Raw genomic sequence first — 11,172 nt, forward strand, 5'->3', positions numbered from 1 at the left:
TCTATCAAGTTAAACTATAAACTGAACTATAAACTAAAAAGCTAAATAACTTAAACTTTATATTAATAAGTTAAATGGAACAAACTATAAAATAAATGGCTAAAATAGACTATAGAAATATTCTATTTTATCTATGTACAAAACAGAAGAAAGAGACCTTTGATTCAACTATGACATAAATATTAGTTTTCTTAAATTTAGAATATTACCCAACAACAATGTTTGGGGGTCGAGTAATGGGCCGGTCTAAATCCCAGGTCCTTAAGGACCCCACTCATACAGAATATAAAAATACCACCAATGTTTGGGGGTCGGGTAATGGGCCGGTCTAAATCCCAGGTCCTTAAGGACCCCACTCATACAGAATATAAAAATACCACCAATGTTTGGGGGTCGGGTAATGGGCCGGTCTAAATCCCAGGTCCTTAAGGACCCCACTCATACAGAATATAAAAATACCACCAATGTTTGGGGGTCGGGTAATGGGCCGGTCTAAATCCCAGGTCCTTAAGGACCCCACTCATACAGAATATAAAAATACCACCAATGTTTGGGGGTCGGGTAATGGGCCGGTCTAAATCCCAGGTCCTTAAGGACCCCACTCATACAGAATATAAAAATACCACCAATGTTTAACACAGAGTAAGTTGAGTGAGATAGAGGAGCTTGGATCGGCATTGGAAGAAGCTCTCATACTCGAGAATGCTTACACTGAACATTCAACATTAGGTCTCGCGCAACAATGGGATCAGTTGGAACAACTCAGTATGAGAGTTCAACATAATCTTGAACAACAAATACAAGCAAGGTATTATTGAATGTGAATTGTTTTGTCCTGGCATGACGGGCAATGACTGTCGTTATAACACGGGTGTTATGTTTCATATACTTCATGCCCGCTTATGAGTTACCATGTGTGTTACTTTGTGGGTGATTAATTTTTAGACAAATACAAGTATAATACTACTCCTATATAATGCTGCTACCATTGTGGATTTAATTCTAATCCCCACAGAAACATGACCGGGGTAACTGAAGACGCCTTGAAAGAATTCTCGATGATGTTCAAACACTTCGATAAAGACAAGAGTGGAAAGTTGGAACATCACGAGTTCAAATCTTGCCTCCGGTCATTGGGATACGATCTTCCGATGGTTGAAGAAGGAGAGGAAGACCCCGAGTTTCAAGCAATCCTCGATATGGTGGATCCGAACAGGTGGGTAAATACTTAACCTGTATTTTACAAATATCCTATTTTCTATTCTATGCGGGCGAGGTCCTCGTCTAGTAACTCTTATACCTATTTTTAACTTTGTAGTTTTGAATGGCTCCGAGACATTTGTTTAGGTTGTATTCACTCACTCTTTCTTAATATTTATAATTTATTGCAACTTATTTGTGATCTAGAATCTAGTTTGTACTATTTTCATGTGTTTTTTTTAATTTTTACACATTCATTCTTTTTATACATATTGCTTTGGCTCTTATTACAATGGGCCAAATCTGTCCTAAATCCCAGGTTGTCAAGGGCATCTCCTATACACATATAGAATAGACTCATATTACACCTGTATATTCCTCCACACAGGGATGGCACAGTATCACTACAAGAATACATGGCGTTTATGATAAGTAGAGAAACAGAGAATGTTAAATCAAGTGAAGAAGTTGAAAGTGCATTCAAAGCATTGAGTGCTGATGGTAAACCGTTTGTAACACAAGAAGAACTATATCAGGTGAGTTTAAACTTTCGACAACTTAACACAGGTGTTCTGTTTAACACAGGTGTTCTTAAAACTAGAAACTCAAATGCAATTTTTGGCATATGTGTACGTGCTAAATTAATTATTACGTGCTCATTCATTAATTTTTGCTCTCTTGTTTTACAGAACTTGAGTCGTGATCAGGCAGAGTATTGCATCAGCAACATGCCGCCGTATTATGACTCTCATGGAATTCATATCCTTGGTGCTTATGACTATGTGGCGTTCACCAAAGAATTGTTCACTAACTAGTAGTAGCATGTGTGTAGTTGTGCAGTACGTGTTGTTTAATTAGTGTTCATGTAATCTTCATATAAAGATAATAGAGTAGAGTCATATCCCTTCTGGAGCTGCCTTTATTTTGAAAAACTATTTGAACTTGGTGAAAATCTTGCGTAGCATTTCTTCAAACACAGCAAACTAATCAATAAAACAAACGTCGACTGAGTTGATTTCTGTGTATAAGAAGCAAAGTACAAGACATATCATTCAGCAGGCAACAGTGGTCTGTTCTCAGTATGATCAGTTGTCTCTTGAATATTGTGTTCGTATAGGAAGTAATTCGTAATGTTGACCGCCATCATCGCCAGTAATGAAACTACTGCCATCTGGAAAAGTGAAAAAATTTCGTCAACAAAAGTATTTCTTGGTCAATATGCATTGGTTTTAAAACTTTATCGCAAGCTCTAATGTTGGCACATTTTCAGATTTTACACATCACGTATAATCTGAAACTTCTTTGTAAATTGTGAAAGTCTTGTGAGTTAAGAAGATTTTGAACAATGGTGAACACTGTATCACATTTTATAATTTAGTTAAAGTGTGACCTATGTCACTCCTAACTTTACACATTTGGTTTTATATAGGCAGAAAATCTACTTACAGAAGCAAAACATATACCAGCAGTCAACGCGCTTGTAAAGAATGAAATAATGAATGAGACGCACCTGTTAAAGTAATTCTGTTACTTTTACGAATATTACCAAATATAAAACTAGTCTTACCCAGTGATTGGTAAAATACTAAGCTGTGCTGTTAATATCTTCATATATTTCCCACCAAAACAAACGTCTTTATTCATCCAAGTTATGGTAGGGTCATCTTCAAATTTAATTCGAACCAAAGTTAGCCCGTAAATAAGAAGCAGTAATGAAGATCCTAAAAACACTGCTCCACTGCCAAGCTGGACTCCTAGTTTCATTAAGTTTGATTCCTGGTGGAATAAACAAAGTATTTATATGGAATGCCTGATTCTGTTCAACATGTTTTTACTTTAAATGCTGTTCCAAGTTTAAAACACAGAGGGAAACTTCCAACAAAAGACAAATGCTGCAAAAACAAATGCTGAGTTAAATATATTTACTGTTGCTGTCAGGGGTATTTTATGTATAAAAGACCTCCGGCATTTTTTAAAATGGAAGTTGGCCTTTTGAATCGTTTCCTTCTTATAAGTATATAAAATATCTTCTGGCATCTGTTTATTTGTAGTCTTAAAAGAACGTTTGTTCTTTAAGATCGTTTTTGGATCTAAAAATACTAACATTTTTGGGTTTTTATAAAAATATTCAAATTTTACTTAAAAAATTGTTGATTAAATAAATAAAACAGCAAGATTTTGTATATCTAAAAATGTTAATTTTTTAATACAATTGTTCAATTTTTTACCAGATTATTGATAAGTTGATTCAGCCTTGAGCATTCTTTGAATTGCTGAAACATAAAGTTGAAATTAGTTCTCTTTTATTGGTTCAAAGCAGTTTTACCTTGAATAGCGTCATGTGTGTGTACCAGAACATAGAGATAAAAATAAACGCAGCAACGTAAGAAACTAAAAACGGCCATTTTGAAGCAAGAGCAAGAAACAAGTCGTTGTGAAACTTATCTTTCACCATCGTTTTCGTAAGCTGCTGTTCTTGCCTGAAATAATATATTTAAATGTTTTATAATCACTTATTATGTGTTGGCATTATATATTAATTTATTTGTCCCGATTACAGTAGTGAATATTTAGAAATATTTAAAACGGAAAGACAGAATATAGCCACAAAACAACAGTTGTTAAAACACGCCTGCAGTTAAAAATATATTTATTAATAAATAAATTGAACAGAAATTTATTTTTAAACAAATTAAACAGAATATAGCTCACATTATATCAAGTATAATCAGAGTGAATGCGATTGCTGTTACGCCATCACTGAAAGCTGAGGAAGGGTAGTTAGTAGAATACACATAAAGTTAGTACACAAATTATCAGCCATACATAAAAAAATGGTTTTCCGGCCACGCGAGGATAAAGTAAGTTACATTTATTCATTCAAGTGCTCTAAACACTGTGTTAAAAGCACACCAATCACACTTCAACCAGTTTGACACCTCAACCACCCCTATGAACACAAATCCAACCCCTGGTGTGGTCTTACCTTCCAATCTATGCATGGTTATTCTTTCAACAAACATGACATCAGTTCTTGATAATTTCTGAACAAATGTCGAGTTCTGTAAACCTGTACGAAATATTACAAACATTAAAATGAAATAATACAAATAAGTTATTTATACAACAATAATTTGTATTTGTTTAAGTTTATGATACCCTGTTCCTGTAATTAAAATTCACTTTAAACCAAGATTGAAATTGTTTTTTTATTTTCTCTATAAGACTCCAGGCAAATTTAAAAGGATAGATTCACTATTTTTGAATTTACAATAAACTTAAACATTTTTAAAATTTAACTGTAAAAAAATAATTATGAATAAAATATTCACCAGGTACAAGCAGGAAGAGCCTTCTCAATAACGCTTGCAACCATTCACTTGCCATTATAAATGCAAGACACACCAAAGCCTGCATGTGAACAAAATGTAAACCAAATACTAAACAAGTTAAAGTATTAAATGGAAGATATTGTAAATTTGATCCAATTAAATGTAAATATGTTTTTACTGAAAGCGTGTTTTAACTGTTGTTTTGTCGCTATATCTTGTCTTTTTGTTTAAAATATTTCTAAATCTTCGATATCGTAATCGAAGAGACAAATAAAAGTTATTATTATTATATATGGATATGGAATGTGTAACCGGCCATTTTAAATAAAAGACTGGTGATGCAAATTAATGCGAAATTTTCATCTTCTACAACATAATTTGTTAGACTTAAATTTGTGAGTTAGACTTCATATAGCATTTAATCCTGGCTGTTATTACTTCACAAAAATCGTCCAACTTTATTAGCAGATCACTCCCATATACAATTTATTATAGAAACCTTAAACAGAATTTATTACAGAAATATTTTTTTATAGATTTTTGACCGCATCTATTGAAAAGTAGGTGTATATAGCTTGGTAAACTTTTTGTTTCACTTGATTTTTGCCCAACTTTATGAGCACTACAGAGCAGGGCCATATTTGCAGAAATTGTTACAGAAATATTGAACAACCATAGATTACTGACCGCATCTATTGAAAAGTAGGTCACTATGATCGCTATCACTAATATAATGGGTCCAAACATTAACTTTCCCAGCACACGATTTCGAATATTTTTCTGAAATGAAACAAAAGTTAAATGTATTATAACATGTTGGAGCATTAGGAACACATATGCTGGCACAAACACTGTCTAATAAGTTTGATTTAAATTTGATGCACATTTTATTGTTTAAAATTCTGATTTTTTTGTTTAGTAAAAATATGATAAACGAAGATCAATTTAATTTAAACAAAGAAGAAAAAAATTATAACAATAAATGATAGTTGTTAAAACAAACAAAGCATAAAAATGAGAGAGGATTTGATAAGAAGAGTAGCTGCTAAACCCAACACAATAAACTGAAAGTAATTTGCATTTTATAAATTAAATCATATTAATGTAATTGGAAAAAAAATGGGGATGGTTAGATATGTGTTATAAAACATTAAATTAAAGTGACGGTTAAACTATACTAAAAAAATAAATCATAAAATCATTATTCTAATTGAAACATAGAAATTAAATAATATTAACATAATTGGAAGTTAAATATTGGTTATAATGCTGCTAGGTGTAGCGACCACGCCTAGTTTCATCCAATTAAATGTAAATATGTTTTTAACCGTGTTCTAACAACTGTTGTTTTTTCACTATATCTTGTCTTTATATTTGCTACCGTAATCGAAGAGATAAATAAAGTTATTTTATTAATATTATTAATACTAGTTCACCTTTTCTTGATCTGGTTTATCACGCAGGTTGCGTTGAAGTAATTGTGGATATCTGAAGGAATGAATGACAATCCCAATCTGTAATTTATTTACATTGAATTAAACATTAAAAATTCATTGAATTAGGTGCAATGAAACCGTGAATCAATAAAATTTTTGAAATTACACCACATTTGTTTTTTTATTCAACCATCATTGTCACATATTAGTGTCCGCGTCGTGGTTAGCACGCCTGCCTGTAACCCAGAAGTAATGGGTTCAAGGCTCGTCGCTGCTACCATTGTGGGCATATGTGTCCTTGAGCAAGACATTCAATTGCTGGTCTAACCCAGTGGTCACTAATGGGTTGTCCAAATTATCAGCCATACAAAACTCTAGTATAACATATTAATAATAGATTTGCCTACCTGGAAAATGCTTATGATAAGTTGTAGGATGCAGTATATTATAATTGGCATGGAGGTGCCTCGGTGGAAAATGGATAAAATTAAATACTGAAATGTAAATGATCCGAGTTAGACAAAGTTAATGTGAATTTATATTCACAACTTACAGAGTAGGGGAGGATGCTCGCAAAGAGAAGAATGTTCTGAAAACAAAAGTTGTTTTATTTATTTGTCTTTATTCTGATATTTATAACAAGAGCCAGATTACAGGCAAAAAATAACAGGATGCTGATGTAGAAACTTAATAAACAAGTTTACCATTTTTATCCTAGATTATAATGAATATGATGAATTTGATAAAATACAGTAACTTTAAAATAATAACAAAAAAGAAGAAAAGACATGTTGTAGCGACAAAACAACGGTCGTTATAATGATTTGAATACATTTAATTGCTTGTTATCTGAATTAACTCATAGTTTACAGACATCTGGTTTTAGAAACCAAGCAATTTAGAAATAGTTTTAACTCCTTCCCACACTTTATATAACATGATCGCTATTGTTTTTTAAAGATAAACAAAAATATATCTTATATATTTTACAGCCCACCATATTTATGAAAACGCTCAAGTCAGTCACATATTGAAGCAGTTGAAATGACCTGTAAGAACTATGTATTAATATTTGAGAATATAAGTTACGATTGATGGAAATATTCTTGCTGGGTCATGATATTAGGTTGGGGTAAGATGGTCCATGATATCATTCGGCTCCTAAACCCACCGATATTAGTGTCATGTTGAATTATAATTCTTAATGGTATTAATACATGGAATATTGTTGCATTAGAACTATGTCAAGTGAGTGTCGTGTTATAGGACAGGACGTATTTGTCTAGACTCTAGACAAAGCAAGTAACAGACATTTTGTAATTTCAAACCACACGGACCATCAATCACTGTCATGCGTGACTAGCCAAGCATTGCTTTCACAGGAAACACTCAGTGCGTGAATTAGCTTCAGGAAATTGTTCAGTTTGCTAAACTGTAAGCAAATAGCGGTAATCCTTTAAGCAATTAATCTCATGTTACTTAATATACAAACCAGACATGTTTTGCCCATGTATTGCACGTTATTAGAAACGTCAGGAAATATATTTTCGTTTGTGTTTGAAACGTGAGCATTATTTCTTCCTTTTTCTTTTCATCGTGGGTGTGTATGAGAGTGTGCATGTACTTGGAGTTAAGTATTGGTGCGACCTACAAAGGAAAATAACCACTTACAAAGTTACTTACGTCTAACCTGGTAGCTATATTGGTAAGCGGGGACGAGGTGTAGAAAACAAAGCACCCGTGTTGTAACGACTGTCGTTGCCCCGCCACGCCAGGATAAATAGGTTACATTCATTCATTAGCACGAGACATTGTTTAGTGTACGAAGTATGCAGTACAGCAACGAGAATACGCACGAGTGTAAAGCCTTCTAATTTAAACGTAGTCTTACCATTAACGTAGCAATGCTAGCCCATAAAGCATCGCTGTACAACTTTATACGATCTGCATGTAATGTTGTAACTTCACGACTCGAAGATTCTGCATGCTGTTCGCCCTCTGTCATTATAGAAACTTTATTTAAACGCTGTAATCTATCCTATCTCTCTAAGCGTGTAAATAGATGCTAACTGCGCTGATCAAAGACAGACAGTAATAGGCTATACGTGTTGTGAATACACGTTTGATTCTCGGAACTCAATGCAAAACGTTTTTTTATTTCATTGTACAGCGTGTTTGAAATCACCGACCGTTAAAACAATAAACTCATAAACTGGGCATGGCAACGCAGCAGGCAAGCTGTAGTCAGATTAAGGGTTAAAGGTTTGCTTCTGCTTGACATTCACTAAGTCTGTTCATGACTTCGTGATGTTTTTCATGCCATAGGAAGTTATACTAACTGCACGTTGCAATATGGTGAGTTTGCAGAATACACAGTAATTGCTGCAATGTTTCTCTTTATATCATGTGTAATAGAATAAGCAAGCGATAATATACATACGAGCCATTTCAATTTATGTTGCATTGGCAAATATATACCGTGGGCTGGGGCAAGATGGTTCATGTTTTTATTCCATTTTCTCGTCTCACATGGTAGTAAACAAAGGATATTTACAGAATTATACAACCGTGGCCCGCGACTCTAAAAGAGCCTGGGGTTTTAAGTGCTACACTGTTAGAAATTTTTACTGTGAAAGTCACTGGCAGCACTTTTTACGTGTGGCACGTTAACAAATTACGTCTATTTTCGCAGTAAAAAAAAACTGTAAAAGTAACTGTAAAATTTACGTTTTTCCGTAGAAAATACGTCTAAAATCTGTTATAACAGTATCCCATCTTACCCCATAGTATGAAATATTTTATATACAGGTTATAGTAAGTGGTTCATCCTACAATGCTGGGTTTAACATTTCTCCGTTAGTAAACGTATATGCTTTTGAACTCATCGTAGTTATTATTTATCCAAGAACGTAATCGGGAATTCAAACGAACGATCTTCATAAGTTTGATGGCGTCGTCTTCTGCTTGATGTTGGTTGATTGACAGGGACCGTGGGAACGAACGTTGAAAGACATCTTCAAGTTTGCATGATCGACGAGCACGACCACGTAGTTCCCTCATCCCAAGAAGGGAGTCAGAGCATCTAATATGGGAGAAGATTGATTCGTTTGCATTAGAAGCACGAATATGCTTTTTTAACAAAGGGAAGTCGAAGCCTGACCCATTGTGTGCGATCATGCATATAGGGGAGGATTGCCTTTCTAGAAATACTGCTATAATCTCAGACGTTTGGGCGTTGAACTTCGGTTTGAGGCTTTCTTCAATGATCTGGTTGTTCAGTTTCGTTATTGATGAGGCGTGGTCCTCGATGGTTTTGACAGGGTCAACGATAAGAACCAATTTGTCGATGATTCTGGGCACAGAGCCTGTTGTTGAAGCTTGTAGAGAATCCACGTTAACAGCCACTATGCATATTTCAGTGATCTTGCTTTGGGTTAGCCCTGTAGCTTCTAAATCAAGATAGACGTGCGTCTGGTGCGGGTTTTCAAACTTTCCAGAAAGAGAACTTCGGTCACTATACGTTAAAGTTTCAGGTTCAGATTCAGTAAGGACTTCTTTCTGTTTGGGTGAAGACACGAGCTCACAATTTAGGTTGTTAAGAAACTTGTCCAGATTCTTCAAGACAACTTTGACCAAACATATATTTTGTTCTTCCGTGGTCGAAGGATCAGCCATTCCTTCGCTGAGGTGCTCGTCGCAAATTCTTCTTAGATCAGATGCTTTTTTCGGTTCGATTTTCTTAAAAACTTCTTCAGAGTTCACAAACCAGACGTTCCGGTCATCCACTTTATCCAATGCTTTCCCAATGCGCCCCAACTCGGATTGCAAAGCGGTAAAACCGTAGCGACCGTGGAATACGAGGCAGAGTTTACCAGACTGGCGAGCCAGAAATAACCGAAGAAGTTTTAAAACGTTTAAGTCAAATTCTTTTCGCTTCGCAAGCTGAAAATTTTGCGACGTAACTTTGTAAGTTTTGCCAACTTCGTAATCTAACTTTGCTTTCGGGTCGATGCAGATTGTCATTTTATCTAGAATTCTCGGAAACCAACTCGGCCCAGCATTTTCATTCTTTCTGTTTAACTCTTCACTGAAAACACTCAACATACTGATTTCAGTTACCTTAGCGCTCTCGAAACCGTTCACGCTTACCGTGAGAAAAACGTACGAGATGGTATCACTAGAATTCGAAGCAGTAGCCATTTTTAACAAGCTGTAAGTCCTGTTCTAGTGAAAGCCAAATGACTGTTGAATAAACCAGGAAATCAAACATAGACGATACCCGAGGATTGGGCTAGGGAAACACCCAGTTTGTAAAGTTTTGTTACGGCTGTGTAACATGAGGAATTACGTAGAAGGTGAATCATTTTATTTAGTTATTTATTAGCCGACACCGTGACGCACGCGCAGCCACACCTACGCTTATACATCCGTTGTGCCGATGTATCATTACACAATAATAGCAAGGGGGACGTAATTTTTACCATGACCCAACTTAGTTACATTGTCCATAAAAAGCGTGGCTGTTGCACCCAATGCTGCCACCTTGTGACCAATATTTATCGCCATGTGAACATAGCAGGGTATCCTTCATTCAGCGAATTCTGCACCGTTTATTTTATTTTAACTAAATAATTTAAATTGATAATTTAAACCGACATTGAGTGTTTTTGTGAGCTGCGTGGCCAAATTAAGAGGATTTTTCTCCGAAAGAAAAATGAATGCAGCGTCTGTATACAACCTTTCCGATAACATATTGAAATGCGTCGGGGGTGTAGCTCAGATGGTAGAGCGCGCGCTTAGCATGCGCGAGGTACCGGGATCGATGCCCGGCACCTCCAAGCTTTCTGTTTGGTTTAAAAACAAACCCAAGACAGACCAGACCCGTTACAATGCGCGATCTTATGTGCTTCCTCGTTAGTATAGTGGTGAGTATCCCCGCCTGTCACGCGGGAGACCGGGGTTCGATTCCCCGACGGGGAGTTGCTTTTTTGAGCGATTTACCAAAAGTGTTTAAAACATTTTCTCATTTCAGTGAATTTATGAATAAATGTAAATTTAACTTATATATAGTAGCGTGGGGGAAGATGGGACACCTTTAGCAATAATATCCGGATATCCTGATCGTGTTTTAAACAACTAACAACGGTCTATGAGACTCATGGGGACATAGTTTCATATTTCTTTGAATGTTCTTTGTTTACTAC

At 35.2% G+C, this 11,172-nt stretch overlaps 2 protein-coding genes and 2 non-coding genes across 5 annotated transcripts in view; 3 read left to right on the plus strand and 1 right to left on the minus strand.

Moving 5' to 3' along the window:
• LOC100183424 (spectrin alpha chain, non-erythrocytic 1) overlaps window positions 1-2,210 on the plus strand; it is a 50,931-nt gene extending 48,721 nt beyond the window's left edge. The window contains exons 40-41 of the mRNA XM_026838955.1: window positions 1,589-1,736; window positions 1,890-2,210. Coding sequence (XP_026694756.1) covers window positions 1,589-1,736; window positions 1,890-2,015 — 274 coding nt within the window. The 3' untranslated portion in view covers window positions 2,016-2,210. The remainder of the gene's footprint in view (window positions 1-1,588; window positions 1,737-1,889) is intronic.
• LOC100181076 (endosomal/lysosomal potassium channel TMEM175-like) lies at window positions 2,205-10,169 on the minus strand. Of its 2 annotated transcripts, XM_002122682.5 has the most exons (16): window positions 7,860-10,169; window positions 7,461-7,615; window positions 6,966-7,017; window positions 6,522-6,557; window positions 6,376-6,462; window positions 5,969-6,046; window positions 5,220-5,312; window positions 4,533-4,611; window positions 4,187-4,270; window positions 3,913-3,967; window positions 3,527-3,680; window positions 3,429-3,473; window positions 3,036-3,092; window positions 2,768-2,976; window positions 2,647-2,710; window positions 2,205-2,371 (listed from the first exon to the last, which is right to left on the minus strand). In XM_002122682.5, the coding sequence occupies exons 1-16, from the start codon at window positions 7,971-7,973 to the stop codon at window positions 2,249-2,251; spliced, it is 1,485 nt and encodes a 494-aa protein (XP_002122718.1). In that variant the 5' UTR covers window positions 7,974-10,169; the 3' UTR covers window positions 2,205-2,248. The 2 variants fall into 2 exon arrangements, with proteins under 2 accessions (XP_002122718.1, XP_026694759.1); XM_026838958.1 differs by lacking the exon at window positions 3,036-3,092 and having other exon boundaries at window positions 2,208-2,371.
• A 564-nt stretch (window positions 10,170-10,733) lies between these two features.
• On the plus strand, window positions 10,734-10,806 carry trnaa-agc. Its single transcript has one exon. It is a non-coding gene; the product is annotated as a tRNA-Ala (tRNA).
• A 70-nt stretch (window positions 10,807-10,876) lies between these two features.
• On the plus strand, window positions 10,877-10,948 carry trnad-guc. The gene has a single exon. It is a non-coding gene; the product is annotated as a tRNA-Asp (tRNA).
• Window positions 10,949-11,172: the final 224 nt, after the last annotated feature.

Source organism: Ciona intestinalis, unplaced genomic scaffold (genome assembly GCF_000224145.3).
Source record: "Ciona intestinalis unplaced genomic scaffold, KH HT000133.1, whole genome shotgun sequence".
Taxonomy (NCBI): Eukaryota; Metazoa; Chordata; class Ascidiacea; order Phlebobranchia; family Cionidae; genus Ciona; species Ciona intestinalis.